At 42.7% G+C, this 22,980-nt stretch overlaps 1 protein-coding gene across 1 annotated transcript in view; it reads left to right on the forward strand.

Moving 5' to 3' along the window:
* Positions 1–22,777, forward strand: part of GABPA (GA binding protein transcription factor subunit alpha) — a 32,094-nt gene extending 9,317 nt beyond the window's left edge. Inside the window, exons 2-10 of the mRNA XM_040338829.1 lie at positions 2,575–2,675; positions 4,090–4,234; positions 6,473–6,557; positions 8,633–8,875; positions 9,812–10,006; positions 15,518–15,571; positions 16,401–16,544; positions 16,947–17,139; positions 22,110–22,777. Of these exons, the coding sequence (XP_040194763.1) occupies positions 2,599–2,675; positions 4,090–4,234; positions 6,473–6,557; positions 8,633–8,875; positions 9,812–10,006; positions 15,518–15,571; positions 16,401–16,544; positions 16,947–17,139; positions 22,110–22,332 (1,359 nt within the window). The 5' untranslated portion in view covers positions 2,575–2,598 and the 3' untranslated portion in view covers positions 22,333–22,777. The remainder of the gene's footprint in view (positions 1–2,574; positions 2,676–4,089; positions 4,235–6,472; positions 6,558–8,632; positions 8,876–9,811; positions 10,007–15,517; positions 15,572–16,400; positions 16,545–16,946; positions 17,140–22,109) is intronic.
* Positions 22,778–22,980: the final 203 nt, after the last annotated feature.

The following is a 22,980-nucleotide window of genomic DNA, read 5'->3' on the forward strand; positions in this document are numbered from 1 at the left end:
GTCCCCAGTAGCTTGCGCGCACAAGCGAACGCACACGCAAGTCCCGTCGACATATGTAAACACCGTTTAAACCACATATGTGAGGTATCGCCGCGTGCGTTAGAGTGCCAGCAACGATTCTAGCACTAGATCTCCTCTGTAAATCTAAACTGGTAACCTGTAAACATTTTCAAAGCGTTGCCTATGGCGATTTTTAAGTACCGAAGTTTGGCGCCATTCCATGAGTGTGCGCAATTTTAAAGCGTGACATGTTAGGTATCTATTTACTCGGTGTAACATCATCTTTCATATTTTACAAAAACATTGGGCTAACTTTACTGTGTTTTTTTTTTTTTTTTTTTTTTTTTGTTCATGAAACAATTTTTTTCCAAAAAAAAGGCGTTTGAAAAATTATTGCGCAAATACCGTGCAAGATAAAACGTTTCAATGACCGTCGTTTTATTCGCTAGGGTGTCTGCTAAAAAAACATAATGTTTGGGGGTTCTGCGTAATTTTCTAGCAAAAAAATTTGGATTTGTAGGAGAGAAGTGCCAGAATAGGCCTGGTATGGATGTGTGTATAACAGCCCTGTATGGAAGTGGTTAAGAACATGTGGTCAAAATGTTTTTGTTATAAAATTTTGCAGACAGGTAATTTTATCAGTATCTGTGCCGATACTAAGCATTTACGCAGTTATCAGTACAGATATTTCACTCTATGGGCATTGGGCTGGGTGTAACAAGATGTCCGCTGCCACCTTCTGACTGCAGGCTTACTATGGCCGAGTGCACCAAGATAGTTTTCGGTGTTCTGACTGAACGTCCCTTCCGTCACCGAATCTGACAGGTTACAGATTCTGACAGAACATGCAGCATTTGTCTTGGGAACATAACGGCTGCGCCCCGGTCAGCTTACTTGCCAGCGCATTGACTCTCTTCTCTCCCGCCCACTGACTTCCGGGAGTGACTCCTCTTCATTCCCGAAAATATTGGCTTAAGCATCGGAGCATTTGCAGGAGTACAAGTACCCCTGCAAATGCTTGCTATCACTGATTGGTGCAACCCGACTTGTGATACTTTATTTCTTGGGCGGACCAGTGCTAAAAATATGCACTCACTGTACTAATGACACTGAAAAGACATTCACATCAGGGGGCGATCAAAGGGTTTAATGTCTCCCTAGGGAGTGTTTTGTAACTCTGTGGGGGGTAGCTTTAATTGAGGGAAGACGGATCTGTGTTCCTGCTTGGCAGAAACGCAGGATCTCTGTTTTCCTTGTCACAGAATGACTTGTTTACATAGGCAGATTGTTCTGCCTCCTGTGGGGAATAATTGGCGGGTCCGCTGGACCCGTTGATTGGCTTCCATTGTATCCAATTACAGCGGGAGCAGGGCGGCACAAATGCGCACCGCAGAACCAAAAGCGCGAGGTCACGTTCTTGTACATGATTTGGTGCAGAAGAGCTGCAGCCCCGCAATATATGTACTGGTTAAATGCTTGTGTAGTGATGGTGCATTAACATGGCATTCTTGAGTAAGGGCAAATGAGTCATGTGACATTTACTTCTTGGAATCCTGCCCTTAGCTCAGGCATTCGAGCAGGAGGGTGTGCTTAACTAAGAAAGCTCATGGGATGTACGATATTGATTTTCCTAAGCCTGCAATCCAAGTACTAACGGGAAAAAAAGTTTAAAACGCGCACACACACACACACACACACACACGGATTAATTATAGTATCTTGAAGTTTTTGGTCCTGTAAGTGAGCATTACTACTTTGTATGTTGTGGCTGCTCATGTATTTTTCTTTTCCTTTAGCATTGTATTAGAGCTGCACGATTCTGGCCAAAATGAGAATCACAATTTTTTTTCCTTGGAATGAAGACCACGATTCTCTCTATTCTCACGGCGTAAAATCTTTTACATTTAAAAAAAAAAAAAAAAAAAAGGGCTAACTTTACTGGCTAGTTTAAAAAAAAAAAAATCATTAAAGTAATTTTCCCCCCAAAAATTGCATTTTGAAAAGACTGCTGCGCAAATACAGTGCAACATAAAATATTGCAGCAACAGCCATTTTATTCTCTAGGGTCTCTACTAAAAAATTATATGTTTGGGGGTTCCAAGTAATTTGCTAGCAAAAAAATGATTTTCACTTGAAAAGAGCTGTCGGAAAAAGGTTTGGTGTTTAAGTGGTTAAACGTTCCTAATTTACATACAGAAGTTTATTCCTTTGAAGTACAAGTCAATGTGATGCAATGTTTCCACTGATAAAGAATGTTTTCAAAACTTGGCAGGCTGCCCAGACTTTGCAGATTGCCCAGACTTTAACTTTTGGCTGAGAGCAGAGATGAAATTCTTTGCATAACAAAGTGCAGAGAGAAAATAATTTTCATGTCAAAGATCATGAAACCCTGTGTCAAGAATTGCAACAGGAAAAAGATTGCGATAACGATTCTTGACGATTAATGGTGCAGCTCTACATTGTATTGACAAACTCCTTCAGTAAACCGTATCAAGTAATACATGCATTACAAAAATTGTATTGTTTTTGAGGAAATGTCTAAATTTTGCTAATAACCTAATTCTTATTTACTAGGCTTGCCTTTGTGACATTTCAGCCATGACTAAGAGGGAGGCTGAGGAGTTGATAGAGATAGAAATAGATGGCTCAGACAAGACGGAGTGCGTAGAGGAAAGGTATGTGCTCATATCACACCGGCCCTGACTATGCTTTTTGTTTAATGTAGTAGTAAAGTCTATGCTAGAAATGTAAAAAAATGGGGGGTGCCCCCCGAAGGTTTAAAGCTGTTAAGTATATCAAAAGATATTCATAGTTTGTTTGGGCCAGCTTTGTCCAAACGATGTCCCTCACGAATGTGAGGTGGCTGGATGTGCTGTATAAATTATGTAGCAGAGGCTGCATACAGCACTGTGCTCTGGGTGCAAGCCAAAACCTTCCTGTCGCATACCCGGATCACAGTATCTTTATTAAAATGCTTGTAAAACAGCGCAGTCTTACACACGTGCCTCGATGCGCTGGCAGGATAAAAACAGAACAGAAAAGGGGCAGAAACTACATCGATCAAACAACAATAAAACAATCCGCGAACAAGATGTATAAAACATACAAAGTTTAAAATATAAAATTTAGAGCTATTAGAATGTTTAATATTTAAGTCACCCCAAAAGCCTGGATATATAGACATGTTTTTAACAATCTCCTAAACTTTAGGAGATCAATCTCAAGTCTTATGTGAAAGGGCAAGGAGTTGATCTGATGCCACGCTCAGCCATTCGGAGTGATTTATTGTAGCAATGAATACAAAGCTTCCTCTGGCTGAGTCTCAGGTTGTGACAGCCCGCCTTGGTTAATCAGAGGAAGCTTTGTATTCATTGCTAGAATACTTTGCTTTCTCTGGCTGGGTGCCAATCAGACTCCATTGTGGTCCAGGTATGAGACTGGAAGTCTCGGCTCGAACCTGGAACACAGTGCTGTATACAGCCTCGGCTAACTGCACATCCAGCGGCCTCACATGTTGGTAAGGGATATGGCTCGTTTGGGCTAAGCTGGAGCCATACCATGTAAATATATAGAAAGAGAGAGAGACTCAAAAGCTGGAGTTCAACTTTGTCATTATGGACGAGTATGCACCGCAAGGCTACACTGCTGGTTTCCATAATCAAGATGGTGGCACAAGCACCCTAAGGCCAGGTTCTCACTGGTGCAAATAAAATAAAAAAGCAAAGCAGGGGTTTTACCCTTTCCTTGCTCAATCCAAAACTAAAAGCTGAGGTTTCTGGTCATAAAACTTACCCATGCACTTTTTTTTTTTTATGAGCCCCTGTTGGGTATCCAAAACTTTGTTGCCTTGCTCCTTTTCTCATGGTTGTTTTTCAGACCAATGAGCTTTGAGTCCAGCAACTAGAGTGCATCCTGGTAATGTTGTTTGTGGTTGCTTAATATAATTACTCCAATTACACCAAATCAACTATTCAGGGCTCTTTAGCCATAGTAAACTCATGATATAGAATGTCTCATCTAGCGTTTCTCTGTACTTATGCCAGTGTTGGAATTTTTTTATTCTAAATTCATGTTCTTGTCCTATTTTAGCATTATAGAGCAGACTTATACCACAGCAGAATTTGTAAGCCAGTCTATTGATATAAATGAACCCGTTGGAAATCTTAAGAAACTTCTAGAGCCCAGACTTCAATGTTCACTTGAAGCCCATGAAATCTTCCTGCAAGACATCCAGGTATAAGTCAAAATCTTTGTATCTCTAGGTCTGTTTCATCAATGTGTAATTGTGTATGCATAAACGATGTCATAGAATGTTGCAGCTTACCAGCTCATAGAGATCTTGTATTGAATTTTTCCAGTAAGTACAAAATACCTCCTGTATTGGAGTGCCCCCACTTAGGGCCCTGGGGCACCTTTTGGACAACAGAATAGTCTCTGGAGGGGAGTGTTAGATGGACTAGCAGATTGTTTCATGCTATACTTGCCTGCTTTGTGTAGTGGATTTGAACAGAGCAGCCTGATCCTCCTCTTGAGTCTCTTCGGTGCTCTTGGCCCCTCCTGCCTGTCGAGTGCCCCCACAGTAAGCAGCTGTGTATAACACAATTGTAAGCACCTCTGCCAGAGGTAAATGCTGTAATTGATACATGTTAACCACTTAACGGCCGCCCCCTGCATATATACGTCAGCAGAATGGCACGGCTGGGCAGATGCACGTACAGGTACATCTACCCAGCCGTGGGGCGCGCCCGCAGCTCCGGGACCCGCGGACCCGATCACCGCTGGGGTCCCGCGATAGGTCCCCGGATCTGAAGAACGGGGAGAGCCGCGTGTAAACACGGCTTCACTGTGGCGGCTGCATCGATCGTGTCATCCCCTTTATAGGGAGACACAATCGATGACGTCACACCTACAGCCGCGCCCCCTGTGGTTAACTGCAACTGTCATTTCCACAATAAACAATGCATTTTAAATGCATTTTTTTTGCCGTGAAAATTACAATGGTCCCAAAAAGTGTCAGAAGTGTCCACCATAATGTCGCAGTCACGAAAAAAAACGCTGATCGCCGCCATTAGTAGTAAAAATAATAATAATAAAAATGCAATAAAACTATCCCCTATTTTGTAAACGCTATAAATTTTGCGCAAACCAACCGATAAACGCTTATTGCGATTTTTTTTATTTTTTTTACCAAAAATATGTAGAAGAATACGTATCGGCCTAAACTGAGGATTTTTTTTTTAATATATATATATATATATATATATATATATATATATATATATATATATATATATATATATATATATATATATTTGGGGGATATTTATTATAGTAAAAAATATTGCATTTTTTTCAAAATTTACGCTCTATTTTTGTTTATAGCGCAAAAATTAAAAACTGCAGAGCTGATCAAATACCACCAAAAGAAAGCTATTTGTGGGGAAAAAAAGGATGCCAATTTTGTTTGGGAGCCACGTCGCACGTCCGCAATTGTCAGTTAAAGCGACGCAGTGCCGAATCGCAAAAAGGGGCCTGGTCCTTTACCTGCATTTTGGTCCGAGGCTTAAGTGGTTAAAGAGCGCTTGTTCTTTTGAAAAATAAGACTTACTAGCCAGATTACCGAAAGAAATGCTAAGACTGCTTTCACACGCCCGGGTGTCGGCGGTAAAGAGCTGCTACTTTTGGCAGTGCTTTACCATCATTTTTGCTGCTCTTTTCACCCACTAGCAGGGCACTTTTTTAACCCCTGCTAGCAGCAGAGAAAGGGTTAAAAGCTTCGCTGCAGTGGTGCTTTGCAGACACTGCACATTGATTTAAATGGACAGGGGTGCGTTGGGAGCGATGAGTTCACTGCTCCTAAAGTGCTGCAAAGAACCTGCTGGCATGACTTTTCTTGAGGCTCTGCTAGCGCAGTGCCCCAGTGTGAAAGGCTTTCTCACTGGGTTTGCAACTGAGGCTTTTTTCAGGCACTATTTTTAGTGCTAAAGCACCTGAAAGACTCCCAGTGTGAAAGGGGTCTAAAGAGAAGTAAGCACTGGTAAGCTGTATATAATTGCTTTTGAGTTTAATTCTGCTTTATAGAGCTGTTTATACAGTTTTTATAAAGTTGTTTAATAGCGGAACTAAACCCACCAATTTAGCACTTTCCCAAAACCGTTACATTGAAGGCATGCTGTGATTGATGAGTTCTTCTGCTCTCAACTGAACTATCAAGCCATCAAATGGCAACTGCAGATCAGAGAGGCTAAGATGTCGGCTTGCTTGGCTGTAAAAGACAGCAGGGTTTATTTCTGCTTTAAGAGGCCTTGATAGCATAAGGTCAATTAGAAACAGACAATGATTGCTTAGTGAGGATTGTTATTATACAACTATAATTCACCTGTTTGTTCCAGGCGTGTGCATGGTATGTATACAGAGCATTTTTTGTGAGTACATTATAAACTGCTTGTTTATGTTGCCTGTTCTGTTTCAGCTTGATCCGGAGAGAAGTTTATTTGATCAAGGAGTTAAAACAGATGGGTCTGTACAGCTTAGTGTGCAGGTTATATCCCAGCAAGGTTAGTATTCCTTATAAGATTACAGTAATATATTCTCTTCTACACTAGTGTTTGTATGAAAGAAGTTAATAAAGGTGGGTTTAACCCATAGATGACATAGTGTGTACCCTGCTTGAGGGTTATATTCCAAGAAAATCGGGCGAATAGGAAGAAAGGAACATGTTCTCATACTATAGTGTTAGTTTTTTTTTGTCATAGTGTGTACGGTGCTTTGCTCTATCTGAAAATAGAATTTGATAATCTCATACATTTAAAAAAAATATACTTCTGCTGGCTTCCTACTCGGCCAAATCTTCCTCCCTTTGTGTCACTCCCAGACCCCCCCACTCCCTATTCCAGGACACTGCAGTTCGGTGGGAAGGTTTTAGCAATAGAGGGTGATGTCAACTCAAAGCTGTGGGAAGAGCTAGATGTTTCCAGGTGTTTATTGACCATCTACTACAGGCTTGTCAGTAAGCAGGGACGATGCAAACCCCTCCCCCCCCACTGTATTGCAAGCTGGCATTCTACATGAGGGATAGCTCTGCTCTGAATTTAGCAGCAGTGCAGCACCATCACAGAAAGCTGCATTGTGTGGCCTTTGCTGGCAGGATCAACAGGTATTTCTGGGACTTTGCAGGGAGACGAAAGGAAAGCATTAAGTGCAGATGCACTTAAGTCTTGCAACACCTTAGTTTTTGTTGGTTGAACTAGATAAGTTATTTTTTTATTTTTTTTTGAGCCACACTATAACAATTTACAGGTTTATAATTTCCTGTCAAGAATTATATTGAAGGGGGAGGGGGAAGACGCAAGTTTTGTCACTAGTTTAATAGGTGTCCTTAATAAAGGGTACCTATGGGGGGTCATCCGACAAATGGCGGTGCTGTTACTGTAACCTAATTTACATCTGATTATCTTCCAAATTGCACCAGATTTGTGCTAAATAAACTTCTTTTGATATATTTCAAATCAAGCTTCTTGGTCATTTACTGCTACTAATAGTAACCCTCTTACCTAAACTCTACAGTCTTTTCTTAGACTATTCCCTATCCCCCAACTCATCCATTTCATCAATTTATTTATATTTATAATTTCCTGCTCTGTGCAATGGTTTGCCAAATCCCCCTCTTCAGGGGTCCCTGCACTAGTGCTCCTGGCTCCGTTTCTCGGCGTGCCACTATAGGAAGTGGTGTTGTGGCACATCTGTGGGTCTGATCTCAAGCTGCCTATCTATAGACAGCAGGGCTTGGCCCTGCTCCCCCCCTAACAGGCTGTGATTGAAGGCAGCAGGAGCCAAAGGCTCTGCTGCTGTTTGAGCAAGTGAGAACGAGACACAGCAGCACTGCTGAGCTTCGGGCACATCACTGGATTGAAATCAGGCTAAGCATGGGAGGTGTGTTTTTTTTTTTTTGTTTTTTTTAAAATAACCTTCATGCAGAGAATGCATTAATGTAAAAAGCCTTTACAGCCACATTAAGGTCAGATTGTATTTGTGCAGGCACATATGGCACCTTTCACATGTTTAGGAATACAGACATTGTGACTGCATGCATAAGGCTACTTTCACACTGGAGCGTGCTTGGCGGTAAAGTGCTGCTATTTTTAGCAGCGCTTTACAGTGGTTTTTGTGGGGCACGTTTAACCCCCGCTATCGGCCGATTACCCTCTGCAGCAGTGCTTTGTCAGCGTTTTTGAGGCACTGCCCCTTGATTTCAATGGGCAGGGGCAATGTAAAAGCTGTATATTCACCGCTCCTACAGCGCCTCAAAGATGCGACTGGCAGGACTTTTTTGAGCATCCTGCCAGCGCACGGCTCCAGTGAGTGAAAGAGAGGCTTTCGGTGCACTTTTTAACATTGTAGCACCTGCAAAGCCCCTCAGTGTGAAAGTAGCATAAGTGTCTGATCTTGCTTAACATTGGACTGTCTCGCTTTAACATACTGTAACAAATTGGCCTTTTGAGACTTTGAATGCATTTGATTGCTGCACTGATTTTTTTTTTTTTTTCCCCCATGTGTAATGGTATCAGACAATTTTTTTAGAAGTTACAATTGTTTTGTTTTTAGTCATGTTTCTTATTTGTGGCTGTTTCAGGACTTGAGCCAAGGCTGAACATACTTGAGATTGTAAAGCCAGTGGAAACTTTGGAGGTGGTGATTGATCCTGATGCCCATCATGATGGAGTTGAAGCTCAAATTGTAGAGGATGGTCAGGTGATCACTCTGGATGATACAAAGCATGTCACTGTCTCTGATGAGACCTCTGAACAGGTGACACGCTGGGCAGCAGCATTGGAGGGCTACAGAAAGGAACAAGAACGCTTGGGCATACCCTATGGTAAGTACTGTAGTGGATGTGGCGTGCAGTACTTTGATTTTCAGATGCTGGTGAATGTCTGCAATGTGTTCGTATACAAGGACAGGTCTTTTTTTTTTCTTTAGCACCCACAAATAGTTAATATAGTAGGCTAGTTTCTAGACACCTCATCTATGGGAGGTTGAATTTTTTTTTTTCTATTGCTAGCTGCACAAATTACTGTGAAAAGCCATTGACTGCAGACTGATATCCGGTCTTTTGCCTCCACTTTTATGTCAGAGTAGACTGGCCTGGTTGGTGCCTTCCTTGGTCGCATCACTTTTTTTTATTCATTATATTTGCTGTTGTCACCAGCACATTCATACAAGGCATTTAAACTCCCATTGGCAGTTAGTAAGCTTTCTGCTTTACTCTAAGGGCTGAGAATAGGTGTGTGTGTGTGTGTGTGTATATATACTAATGATATGGTACTTATTTCTCCTTTGTCAAGAGTCCTCAGAGCAGCACATCATATGTTCCCATAAGTGAAGTGGGAACTTAATGTCAGCCCTAATTTTTCTTTTTTTTTTTTCTTTGTAACTTATTTTATTTTTAATCTTGTGCTTAAAGTAGGACTAAACCCTCCTGTCTTCTGGGAATTGGTGCCATCTTAGTAGCTTTTTAGATTTATTGCCACAGTGCTGTGCATGTGACCAGCTATGACCAGAGCCATTCGAGAGATTGAACGGAGCAAAGTGGCAACTATGACGGCCATCAATGCCAGAGGCATGCCTTGAATGTAGCATACACTGTGCACACGCTAGTTGGCAGAATGTTAATGTAAACCCTGAAGAAAATAACATTTGTATGATTGATTAAAGATTTAATAACCTTTTTTTTTATTACTTGCGATCAGTTTTGGGAAACGGTTGGATTTAGTTCTGCTTTAACCTCAGTATTGACCTTTGTTTTTTACAGATCCCATTCAGTGGTCTACAGACCAGGTCCTGCATTGGGTCCTTTGGGTATTGAAGGAATTTGGTATATCGGATATCAATGTGAACGCCCTTAGTATTCCAGGGAGGGATTTGTGTCAAATTAGCCAGGAAGATTTTTTCCAGAGAGTGCCCAGAGGAGAGATTTTGTGGAGTCATCTAGAGCTGCTCAGAAAATGTAAGAAACCCTTCCAAAAGTCTTACAAATGTTACTGTATATGAGTAGATGGAAAACTAGCGTATAAAAACTGGTCACATCGCTATTAACCTGAAGGACGCTTCGAATTCAGCATTTTGTATGTTTTCCTTATTGCAGGTACTGCTCCCCTCATTTGTGTACTCCTAATCACCTAACAAAGCTTACTGAACATGCTATTGAGTAAAAATATTCCTACCACCTATGATTAACCACTTCAGCCCCGAAAGAATTTACCCCTTTCCTGACCAGAGCACTTTTTGTGAAATGGCACTGCGTTGCGTTAACTGACAATTGCGCGCTTGTGCGACATTGCACCCAAACAACATTGACGTCCTTTCGATCACCTCTGTTTATTTCTAGCACAAAAAAAGCATACTTTTTGAAGAAAATGCTATATTTTTTTAACTTTTTTGCTATAATATCCCCAAAAATGAAACAAAATTCCTTAGTTTAGGACGATATATATTTTTGGTAAAATCCCAATAAGCGTATATTGATTGGTTTGCGCAAAAGTTATAGCGTCTACAAAATAGAGGATAAATTTGTAGCATTTTTATAAAAAAAAAAATAGTAATGGGGTGTGTTTTCGGGACTGCAATATTATGGTGGACAGATCGGACACTTTTACCATCATTTTGGGACCATTGTCATTTATAGAGTGATTGGTGCTATAAAAATGCACTGATTACCGTGTAAATGACACTGGCAGTGAAGAGGTTAAAAATTAAGGGGCGATCAAGTGTTAAGTTGCTTGCTGATGACAGGGAGCCGTAGATCCCTGTTTTTTCACTAGGCAGAACAGGGACATGCCTTGTTTACATAGGCATCTCCGTGTCACGATCGTGGGCTGCCGGCGAACAGTTTGCCGTACACGGCAGGCACCCAATCGCAGACCAGTTAAAGGGAAAGTACCTGTACGCCCACTGCTGCCATTGACTGTTTCACGTATATGGCGTGCAACGGTCAGAACGTGGTTAAGACTGTCAGTAAGAAGAACACTTTACTATTTCTGATCCTTAACCGGTTAAGCCCCGGACGATTTTGCAGCTAAATGCCCAGGCCAGGTTTTGCGATTCGGCACTGCGTCGCTTTAACAGACAATTGCGCGGTCGTGCAACGTGGTTCCCAAACAAAATTGGCCTTCTTTTTTTCCCCACAAATAGAGCTTTCTTTTGGTGGTATTTGATCATCTCTGCGGTTTTTATTTTTTGCGCTCTAAACAAAAATAGAGCGTCAATTTTAAAAAAAAATGCAATATTTTTTACTTTTTGCTATAATAAATATCCCCCAAAAACATAACATTTTTTTCCCCCTCAGTTTAGGCCGATACGTATTCTTCTACCTATTTTTGGTAGAAACAATCGCAATAAGCGTTTATCGATTGGTTTGCGCAAAATTTATAGCGTTTACAAAATAGGGGATAGTTTTATTGCATTTTTATAATTTTTTTTTTTTTTTTTTTTTTTACTACTAATGGCGGCGATCAGTGATTTTTTTCGTGACTGCGACATTTTGGCGGACACTTCGGACAATTTTGACACATTTTTGGGACTAGGGTTCACCTAGTGTGTGTTTACAACTGTAGGGGGGTGTGGCTGTAGGACTGACATCATCGATCGAGTCTCCCTATAAAAGGGATGATACAATCGATGCAGCCGCCACAGTGAAGCACGGGCAAGCCGTGTTTACATACGGCTCTCCCCGTTCTTCAGCTCTGGGGAGCGATCGCGACGGAGCGGCTATAAACGAATAGCCGCTCCATCCCGGATCGCTCCCCGCGGGTATCCGACCGCCGCATGTAGCGGGGGGGGGGGGTCCCGATCGACCCGCCGAAAAGCAGGGACGTACATGAACGCCCATATGCCTGTACGTGCCATTCTGTGGACGTACATATACATGCGGCGGTCGGCAAGTGGTTAAAGCGGAGTTCCATCCAAAAGTGGAACTTCCACTTTAAGCACTCCTCGCCCCTTACATGCCACATTATTTGGCATGTCATTTTTTGCGGGAGCAGGTACCCAGCTCCCACTTCCTGCTTGCATTGCCTCGCCACCTAGGAGTATCCTCCTTTCCCCCTCCCTCTCGGCAATCTTTTGGGGTACGTTGCAGGTCCCAGGAGATTGCCTGGCCACTAAGAGCGCCGCACGACTTGCACAGTGCGCACCCGGCTGTAAAGCGTAAGCTGTCACAGCCGGGTACCCACACTTGCAATGTTGGAGAGGCGGAAGAGAGGAGCGAGTCTTCGGGCGACCGCATCGCGGGACAGTTGAGTGCCATGTTAAAAGTCGGCAGCTACGCTTTTTTGTAGCTGCTGACTTTTAATAAACTTACTAATGAGTGGAACTCCACTAACCACTTTAGCTCTTTTTGACACTTTTGTTTACATGTACAAATCTTTATTGTTTTTGCTAGAAAATTTCTTAAAACCCCCAAACATGTTTTAAGCGGAGGCCCTAGATAATACATTGGTGGGTGTTGCATTTCTTGTCATGTGGTATTTGCGCAGCAGTGTTTCAAATGCAGTTTTCGTTTTTTAATGCAAAAACAATATATAACCCACTTATTTTTAAATTCTAAAATGTTACGCCAAGTAAATGGCTGTCAAACGTATTAAATTGCCACACCCATGCAGCAGTGACAAACTAAGTCCTTTTACTATCCATAGGCAAAACTTAAATACTTTTTACAGGTTACCATTTTTGATTACAAAGGAGGTCTGGTGCTAGTATTACTGCCGATCTGACATTCGTTGCGATATCTCGCATATGTGAGACGATTGTGGTTTGCATCCCGGTATAACCACAAAGTCCAGTGATGTACTGGTCGTTAATGCCGAGTTCCACCCAAAAATGGAACTTCTGCTTTTCGGAAACCCCCCCCGTCACATTTGGCACCTTTCTGGGGGGAGCAGATAGAGGTATTTTGCTCCTACTTCCTGGCATAGATACGAGCCACCCAAGGTATCCACCACTTCTGGCGACTTCCCTGCCCCCCCCCCCCCCTCGCTGTCTTCTGGGAGACACACGGGTCCCAGAAGACAGCAGGGACCAGTGGGATAGTGCAGCGCGAGTCGCACAAATGCGCAGTAGGGAACCAGAAAGTGAAGCCTTAAGGCTTCACTTCCTGATTGCCTTACCAAACATAATGGCGTCAGCATCCGAGATCCAAGCGATTGCTCGGCTTTAAGTGCCGACATCGTGGGCGCCCTGGACAGGCAAGTGTCCTTATTTTAGGTCAGCAGCTGCAGTATTTGTAGCTGCTGACTTTTAAAAAAAAAATTGAAATTCGGAGGACCTCCCTCTTTAACCACTTAAGCCCCGGACCATTTTGTTGCTAAATGCCCAGGCCAGGTTTTGCGATTCGGCACTGCGTCGCTTTAACAGACAATTGCGCGGTCGTGCGACGTGGCTCCCAAACAAAATTGGCGTCCTTTTTTTCCTCACAAATAGAGCTTTCTTTTGGTGGTATTTGATCACCTCTGCGGTTTTTATTTTTTGCGCTATAAACAAAAATAGAGCGACAATTTTGAAAAAAAATGCAATATTACTTTTTGCTATAACACATATCCCCCAAAAACATATATATAAATTTTTTTTTTTTACTCAGTTTATGCCGATACGTATTCTTCTACCTATTTTTGGTAAAAATCGCAATAAGCGTTTATCGATTTGGTTTGCGCAAAATTTAGAGCGTTTACAAAATAGGGGATAGTTTTATTGCATTTTTATTAGTTTTTTTTTTTTTTTTTTTTTACTACTAATGGCGGCAATCAGCTTTTTTTTTTTTTTTTTTTTCGTGACTGCGACATTATGGCGGACACTTCGGACAATTTTGACACATTTTTGGGACCATTGTCATTTTCACAGCAAAAAATGCATTTAAATTGCATTGTTTATTGTGAAAATGACAGTTGCAGTTTGGGAGTTAACCACAGGGGGCACTGTAGGAGTTAGGGTTCACCTGGTGTGTGTTGTGTTTACAACTGTAGGGGGGTGTGGCTGTAGGTGTGACGTCATCGATCGAGTCTCCCTATAAAAGGGATCACTCGATCGATGCAGCCGCCACAGTGAAGCACGGGGAAGCCGTGTTTACATACGGCTCTCCCCGTTCTTCAGCTCCAGGGAGTGATCGCAACGGAGCGGCTATAAACGAATAGCCGCGCCGTCGTCCCGGATCGCTCCCCGCGGGAATCCGACCGCCGCATGTAGCGGGGGGGTCCCGATCGGACGAGCGGGGACGTACATGTACGTGCCATTCTGTGGACGTACATATACATGCGGCGGTCGGCAAGTGGTTAAAGCGGTGTTTCGCTCACCCCTCCAAAATTAAGTCTGCAGCTACACATACTATAGCTGCCGACTTTTGATATTGGGACACCTACCTGTCCTGGATTTCAGTGATATCGGCACCCCACGTTTCCTTCGGGTGCTGCTGCCACCATTGCCTGTAAGGGAAACCTTGTGGCTTCACAGCCAGGTCCCTACTGCAAATGCGCAAAGCGCAGCACTCCCTTACTGGTCCAGCAGCAGGCTAAGGAGGGGGCTGGACTTCTGAGGGACCTCACTTCAGCGAGGTCTGATGGAACTGGGGTCAAACACAAGTAACGGCGCTCTCCCCACCCTTCCACAGAAGGTGCAAAACGTGGCATCAGAGGGAAGAGGAAGCAGAATGGCGAAAGTTCCACTTTTGGGGTGGAACTCCTAAGTGGTTAAAGGCCTGTAACTAAAAGGCTGCTGTGTATCCAATAGATATAAAAAATTGTAGCAGCATAATTTCACTTACAAAAAAATATTTTTTTAAAAATCAGTTCTTCAGATCATGCTCCATGTATTGTTTAGCAGTGTATTGTAGAACTACTGTTACTCTCTTCTGACGGCTCGTGTCCTACCTTTTCTCTATTCTGGCACTGCAGCCTCCAAAAGACTTCTGCATGCAACATTTCTAGAAGGTTTCAGATGCCTGTGGCTCCCTCCGTCCCTACATTATTTAATGTGTCCTGTAGTGACACAAGTTGGAGGCTGAGGGCCACAGGAAGTATTGACTGCTGTAGTGTCTGGCGTAGGCTGCAGCGCTGGAATGGATGAAGGTAAGGGGCCACTGGAAAGGAGTATAATAACTGAACTACATTAAGCCCCTGATTAGAATTGTTTTGGAGCCTGACATGGTCACTTTAAGTTGTGCTGCTTGCTAGTCTATTCTATTGACTGACTTTTGCCTGAAACAATTGCACTACGTTGACAGACATACAATCAATTGCAGTTCTGATTTTGCCAACATAAGTATAATTTAAATCAAGAGCTGCAGTTAAAGGCCTCTTCCAGTGGTTAGATTTCCAGAGATGGCCCCACATTAGGTTTTCCATAGAACTGATTTGCTCTTGGTGAATTTTACTGATCCATCTGCTTTTTTTTTTATTTATTTATTTTTTAATACCCAGTATAAAGATTGCTGCATATAATCAGTTTTGTTTTTTTATATTTTGTTCTCCAGATGTGTTGGCTAGCCAGGAACATGGAGAAATTGCTACCGTTACTATTGATCAACGTAAGTCGATTCATGTTTTTTGGTCTAGTTCAGTGTATTGTTTTAGACCACAAATATTGTTGCACGTGTTTATTTTTTTATTATCTTGGCATTTGTAAAAACGGAAGGCTTTTACCTTCATGAATAACCTGAGCACTGCTCCCCCCTTCCTGCTGGAGAATTGTGTGTGTGTGTGTGTGTGTGTGTGTGTGTGTGTGTGTGTGTGTGTGTGTGTGTGTGTGTGTGTGTGTGTGTCCAGAGCTTTGTTTAAGGAATGAGTGCTCAACCTGTGGCCTTCCAGCTGTTGCGGAACTACAAAATCATCATGCTTTTGGGAGTCATGCTTGTAATTCTCAGCGGCTTGCAATGCCTCATGGGACTTGTAGTTCCACAACAGCTGGAGGGCAACAGGTTGAGCACCTATTGTGCAAGGCATTTCATGTTCAGGTCTGTGAAATTCAGAGTTGAGTTGTTTGTGGTTCGAAAGGTTGGTGACCACTGGCTTAGACTGCTGTAAGTCTGTCACAGCCAGCGAGGGGGCAAGGCAGAGCCGTACTTTGTGTCTTATGGAGGCACATGGGCAGCTCTGAAGTGAGTTTGCTCCAAAGCAAGTGTAGTGCTTTTGGGGGGGGGGGGGCGCCAGGAGCAATGGTGGGGGCACTGCAAGAGAAGCATCCATTACACAGAGCAGGTAAGTGTGACATTAAAAAAAAAAAAAACTTGAGCATCACTTTAATCTGGAAACTGACATTTTATTTCATAACGTGATAAATGAGGGTTTTTACAGTGAAAAAATTGTATTTGCTCACACACGAGACAGTTGCCTCATTTTAACAATGTTTTCTTACAGCTGTACAGATAATCCCAGGATCCCTTGCAAATTCAACTCCCACAACAACTATTAAAGTCATAAACACTCAAACCAAAGTGGCTAAAGTGCAGCGGGCACCTCGCATTTCTGGAGAAGACAGAAGTTCTCCTGGTAACAGAACAGGTACATAAAATCTCTAATGCTGATTTACATTGCTCGTGGGTATTCCAAATGTGCTTGTGTGTATCACAAATACAATTATGTGAACAGCGGCCTATTTCATTATTTTCATGTTTCCTATATTGATCAGCCGATGAAGGAGCATTACTTTTGCTCAGTGGTTTCTTAGCTCCGTTTTATGGAGATACGTCTTCAAAGGAGCCCATCAATCTAAATACAAGTGTCAGTTCACCATATCTGTATGTTTTATAGATTTTGCATTCTCTGCTTCCAACATGGGCAAGAACAAAAGGGTTATAGATGGCAAAAAAATGGCTAGAAACCTTGCTTGTGTAGAGATATTTATGTAGAGTGAATGGGCTAGTGTGTCACCATTGATCCCACCTCGTGGCTTTCTGTCTGTAGGTAACAACGGTCAGATCCAGCTATGGCAGTTCCTGCTGGAGCTTCTCACTGACAAAGATTCCAGAGACTGTATCTCGTGGGTAGGAGATGAAGGAGAGTTCAAATTGAACCAGCCAGAGCTTGTTGCTCAAAAATGGGGCCAGCGCAAAAATAAGCCCACCATGAACTACGAGAAGTTGAGCCGTGCACTTCGGTAAGAATTTCTTTCCCTCATCTTTCCAGAGCCAAATATAATGTGGAATTTAGCTGAAATACTAGAGGTGCACCGAAATAAAAATTTCAAAACCGAAATAAAAGTCAGACCGAAACCGAAAATTACTTTTCTTTTCCCTATTTCAATTTTTTTTTTTTAATAATTTTATGTATTACATGAGACATTTTAATTGGCTTCATTGATTTAAAATAACCATAATTGAAAAGCTCCAAGTCAATATAATAAAATAACCAAACTTTTATTAAAAAATTGGACACAAATACATAGTTTATTAATATATAAAACTTATTGTTGCAAAACAGGAACAACAAATCCAGTAAAACTCACTGCAGCTCTAGAATTTGTTTCAGTGTAAATGGGCAAAATACCATTGTGTTTATTAGCAAACCTGCTATTGCAAAATGCAATAGCCAATCGCAGGTTGGCTATTGTACCCGCCCGCTGTCAGTCAGCAGAGGAGCGGACCTGAAGGAGAACTTGCTCCTTCAGCAGGCAGAGGGCGGGTCCAATAGCCAACCTGCGATTGGCTATTGCATTTTGAAATAGCCAATAGCAGGTTTGCCATTTTCAGTTACTGCGGTACGATCTTACCTCCGTTAAATGGTATACGGGAAGCGGAGCTGGCAGAGGCCCCCGGAGCGGATCGGCCAGCGGGAGATGGTGAGGTGTGATCGGGGGGGGGGGGGGGTCTTGGGAATGGGGTGATGTGGGGGAGCGGAGATATCTCCACAGTGCCTCAGACGCCCAGGCTGGAATCAAGTAAAAGACGGCTGCCGGCTGCAAGATTATGCCACCGGGAGCTGATTGTAAGCACGTCAAATAACTGCGGCTTAGAGGTGCAGGCCTGAAGGAATTTAGCTGTGCCGATTCCCCACCCCCTCCCTCATTTTCAATGTGGCCATCTATTGATATACCCGCACTGTACCGGAGAATTTCCGCCGCTCGCACAGGTCAGTCTGAGTGGACTCTGGGCAGAGTCACAGCAGGTGGCGGGGCTTCAGATTGGTGGGCAGTGTTTGGAGTTTGTACTGTGGGCGGGCAGGGAAGGTTTGTCATTATCGGCAAATTCTTTGTTTCGGCATTTCCCCAAAAGAGCTATTTTCGGCCGATATGTATCGGTCTTCGATATATCGGTGCATCCTTATGAAATACTTGTCGAACTACCGGGTTGAAGCATGTCTGGAGGTATGATGTGCCTTGCATACAGTGGCAAGAAAAAGTTTGCAAACCTTTTGGGGGTAACTTGTTTTCTGCAGTAATTTGCCATGAAAATGTGATGCGATTCTCCCTTTTAAGCTGGCCATAGACTGTTTTTATATCTTTGCTAGTTCAGCAAGAATTTGCCAAGATTCGATATATGTATGAGCAGGCTGAATGTACCCAAGTTGGTCCAACAACTTGGGTACAACCAGCCTGTCTGATTTTCACATGCGATTATTGCTAGCAGCTTTTACAGCCGCTAGCAGAAAGCAGTGCTTGTCCGATTAGTGAGGGTCCCCGTCCCGCGCCATGGTTTAAAGTGATTTAGCCTTAAAACCATAGAGATGCTGGGGATTGGTCAAATTCCTCCTGAACATTGTGCGTGTCTGATTCAGAGCTTCTGAAATTGCTGCCAAAAGGTTTGAGCAGCTGCTAAGGGTTCACTTATTTTCCCTCAAGCACTGAATGTTTTAATGTGTTCAATATAAGTTCAAATTGTTATCGGTTTAAGGACATTCTGTTGTATGATGAGATGAGGATCACTATTTTATGGCAAATTACTGCAGAAAACCAGTTAATTCCAAGGGGTTCACCTTTTCATGCCATTGTATTGTGCCTTGGAGACTAAGATCTTTCGCTGTAAAATTCAGGCCCCAGTAACAGCAGTTCAGAGAATCCATACAGACGTTTGCTGCTGCAAAGAGGGTAGCAGAGGACAGAAGCAACTTTTCAGTTGGGGCCCCTTTCACACTGGGTAGGAGCAGCATCAGCGGTGAAGCGCCGCTTTTTTTTAGCGCAGCTTTACCACCAATTTCGCAACGCTATCTGGCCCCTAGCGGGGCAGTTTTACCCCCCACTAGCGGCCGAGAAAGGGTTAAAACTGCCCACAATGTGCCTCTGCAGAGGGGCATTGCTGGCGGTATAGCTGTGCTGTCCCATTGATTTCAATGGGCAGGAGCGGTATACACACTGCTCCAAAGATGCGGCTAGCAGGACTTTTCCAGTCCTGCTAGCGCACCGCTCCAGTGTGAAAGCCCTCGGGGCTTTCACACTGGAGAAACGGCAGCAGCTGTTTAGGGTCGGTTTGCATGCGCTATTTTTAGCACAATAGTGCCTGTAAACCGCTCCAGTGTGAAAGGGGTCCTTAAGAACTTTGGATGCAGGTTGTTGGTACACAGCACTTCACTTTTTCCACGTTTTGTTGTTTTCTTCAATTCTACAAATACCCCATATTGAAAACGTGAAAGAAGTTTGTTTGAAATATTTGTTAAAAATAAACAAAGCAAATTCCTATGTACATCAGTATTCACAACCTTTGCTCAATACTTTGTTGAAGCACCAATTACAGCCTCAAGTCTGAGTATGACGCTACAAGCTCGGCACACCTATTTTTGGGCAGTTTCTCCCATTCTTCTTTGCAGGACCTCTCAAGCTCCATCAGGTTGGATGGGGAGCATCGGTGCACAGCCATTTTCAGGTCTCTCCAGAGATGTTCAATCGGTTCAAGTTTGGACTCTGGCTGGGCCACACAAGGATGTTCAGAGTTGTCCCGTAGCCACTCCTTTGTTATCTTGGCTGTGTGCTTAGGGTCGTTGTCCTGTTGGAAGATGAACCTCTGCCACGGTTTGATGTCCACAGCGCTCTGGAGTAGGTTTTTCATTAATGATGTCTTTCCCTCGATCCCGACTAGTCTCCCAGTTCCTGCCTCTGAAACATCCCCACAGCATAATGCTTCCGCCACCATGCTTCACTGTAGGGATGGTATTGGCCAGGTGATGAGCGTTGGGCCAGGTGATGAGCGTTGGGCCAGGTGATGAGCGTTGCCTTTTTCCCCTCAGACATGACGCTTGCCATTCAGGCCAAAGAGTTCAATCTTTGCTTTATTTTGTTTCTCATGATCAGAGTCCTTTAGGTGCCTTTTTGGCAAACTCCAGATGGGCTGTCATGTGCTTTTTTACTGAGGAGTGGTCTCTGTCTGGCCACTCTACCACACAGGCCTGATTGGTGGAGCGCTGCAGAGATGGTGGTTCTTCTGGAAGGTTTTCCTCTCCACATCGAAACGCTGGAACCATCAGAGTGACCATCGGGTTCTTAGTCACCTCCCTGACTAAGGCCATTCACCCCCGATCGCTTAGTTTGGTCGGGCAGCCAATCAACTGAATTTATGAAATAATGGAATAAGGCTGTAATCTAACAAAGTGAAGTGCTGTGAATACTTTCCATATGTACTGTATCCTTATACTACACTTCACCCCCTGCTCAAAGGATTTGCAGTACTTAAGGGTTTAAATTCTGAGCTATTTTCATTTTAGGCCATTCGCCTATTCATCAAAACTTTTTTACTTTACCACTTCTATACCAAGCCAATTCTGGCGCTGTTTGCAAAAATCACCATCTTTCACTAGAAGATTATACAGAGAAAAACAAATTATTTACAGACACACGCACTTTGAGCAAATGGATGCTTAAAGGGGGGTTGTAAATGTTAATTTTTTTTATTTTCTAAATAGGTTCCTTTAAGCTAGTGCATTGTTGGTTCACTTACCTTTTCCTTCGATTTCCCTTCTAAATGTTTTTTTTTCTTTGTTTTCTTTGTCTGAATTTCTCACTTCCTGTTCCTCCTCAGTAAGGTGTTCAGTAAGCAGTTCTAAATGACTTTCCACCACTCGGATGATGGTGGAAAGCTTACTGAGGAGGAACTGGAAGTGAGAAATTCAAAAAAAAAAAAAAAACATTTAGAAGGGAAATCAAAGGTAAGTGAACCAACAATGCACTAGCTTAAAGGAACCTATTTAGAAAATAAGACAAACCTTTACACAACCCCTTTAAGATGTCGCTTTAAAATTGCACACTTGTGGAATGACGCCGGACTTTGTTTACTTTGCTTTCAATGGGCAGGCGTGCTTTAGGAGGGAGGGGTGTATTCACCGCTCCTACAGCGCCTCAAAGATGATGCTTGCAGGACTTTTTTCTAGCGTTCCGCCAGTGAGTGACAGGAGAGGCGCTTTGAAGACGCTATTTTTAGCACATGTAAGTGTTTCAGTGTGAATGTGGCCTAAAAGTTGTACTTTGAGCTGGTAATTGAGATTGGTCAGACGGCAGGATTTTTGAATGTAGAAGAGACGTTCTTTGTCTCTTCTGCTTACCTGCCTGTCCGCCCCTGTGTAGTAATCGTGTAACTGCACAATTTTGGCAATACCTCATCTGACAGAATTCCCACGCATGCGCAGGAGTGACGTCATCTTGTTTTTCACATTGGGACTGCAGGGGAGATGTTTTTCGAGCGCTTTACAGTTACTATTTTTAGCCCAAAGGTGCCTGAAAAACGCCCCGGTGTGAAAGGGGTCTAAATGTAGCTGCTTTATTCTGACACTTATCCGGTGCCCTGCTTTATTCTTCTTTGCATGGTCCTATTACAAAGTTTGAGGAAATGTGCAGTGTCTGAGTCTCTTCAGTGTTTGACTCTCACCAAAAATGAAATGTTTTCTGCAGGGGATGCCTAAAATCTGGCCTGATCTTGGTGCAGACTTCTGGGGGGGAAATGACATTTTATGAGGGCTGTTCCATAAAACGGTGCACAGAATGCCTCCAGGTTGCTATATAGTGTTAATTTTAGAGAAATTTGCAGCATTGGAAAATAAATGTTTAGTATTTTAAAAATTACCATATGACTTGTGTAGCAGTTTTATAAGATATAAAAAGATGAATATAATTATGACATTTCTTTAATTTTGTTTACCTTTTCCCAGATATTACTACGACGGTGACATGATCTGTAAAGTTCAAGGGAAGAGATTTGTCTACAAATTTGTGTGCGATCTAAAGACTCTGATTGGTTACAGTGCAGCCGAGCTGAGCCGCTTAGTGTCGGAGTGCGAGCAAAAGAAGATGGCCAAGCTGCAGTTACATGGCATTGCACAGCCAGTCACAGCCCTAGCCTTGGCATCGCTGCAGTCGGAGAAAGACAACTGAGCACTTGGCGGGTCAGACTTGTAGTGTGAGACCCCTGCCTCTCCAGAGCCCGAAGACCCTTTATTTTCAGACTGTACAGTGTTCGGCATGATTTTCTACAGAGGACTTTAACAAATTTGGAACTTGTTACTTTTCGTATTACAAGTTTCTTTGCAAGAGCCCTTAATTTAAGGGAGCATGATATATTTTATATATTTTGAATATGAACTTATCAGTGATTTACACTTTTTAGTCAGGTTGTCGCTCCCCTTCCCACGATGAACATTTGTCATCTCAGCTAGAATGACTCTTCCCCCCCCCCCCCAGCCAATTAATTTTTTTTTTTTTTTTTTTTTTGCTTAATGATCTGCTGGTCCTTGTCATTTATGATTATTTTTATTTTTAAGATCTCAATTGCTTTATTTTCCCCTCTGCTTTAACACTATAAAGTATTGTTTTCATAGTCTGTTTTTAAAGCTTTCATTTTGTGCTTTTTTAACATTTGAAAATAAGGTAACTTGATGTGCACTTGTCATTTTTTAGCAAACAATATGTAATCTGATCAGACACTAGCCTTTATTTTAACCTAATGAAAGAAAAACGAACTGTGATGAGCTTCAAGTGGTTGTAAAGGCTGAAGATTTTTCTCTTTCTCTTATCACCTTCCAG

This window comes from Rana temporaria, chromosome 2, assembly GCF_905171775.1.
Source record: "Rana temporaria chromosome 2, aRanTem1.1, whole genome shotgun sequence".
Lineage (NCBI taxonomy): Eukaryota > Metazoa > Chordata > Amphibia > Anura > Ranidae > Rana > Rana temporaria.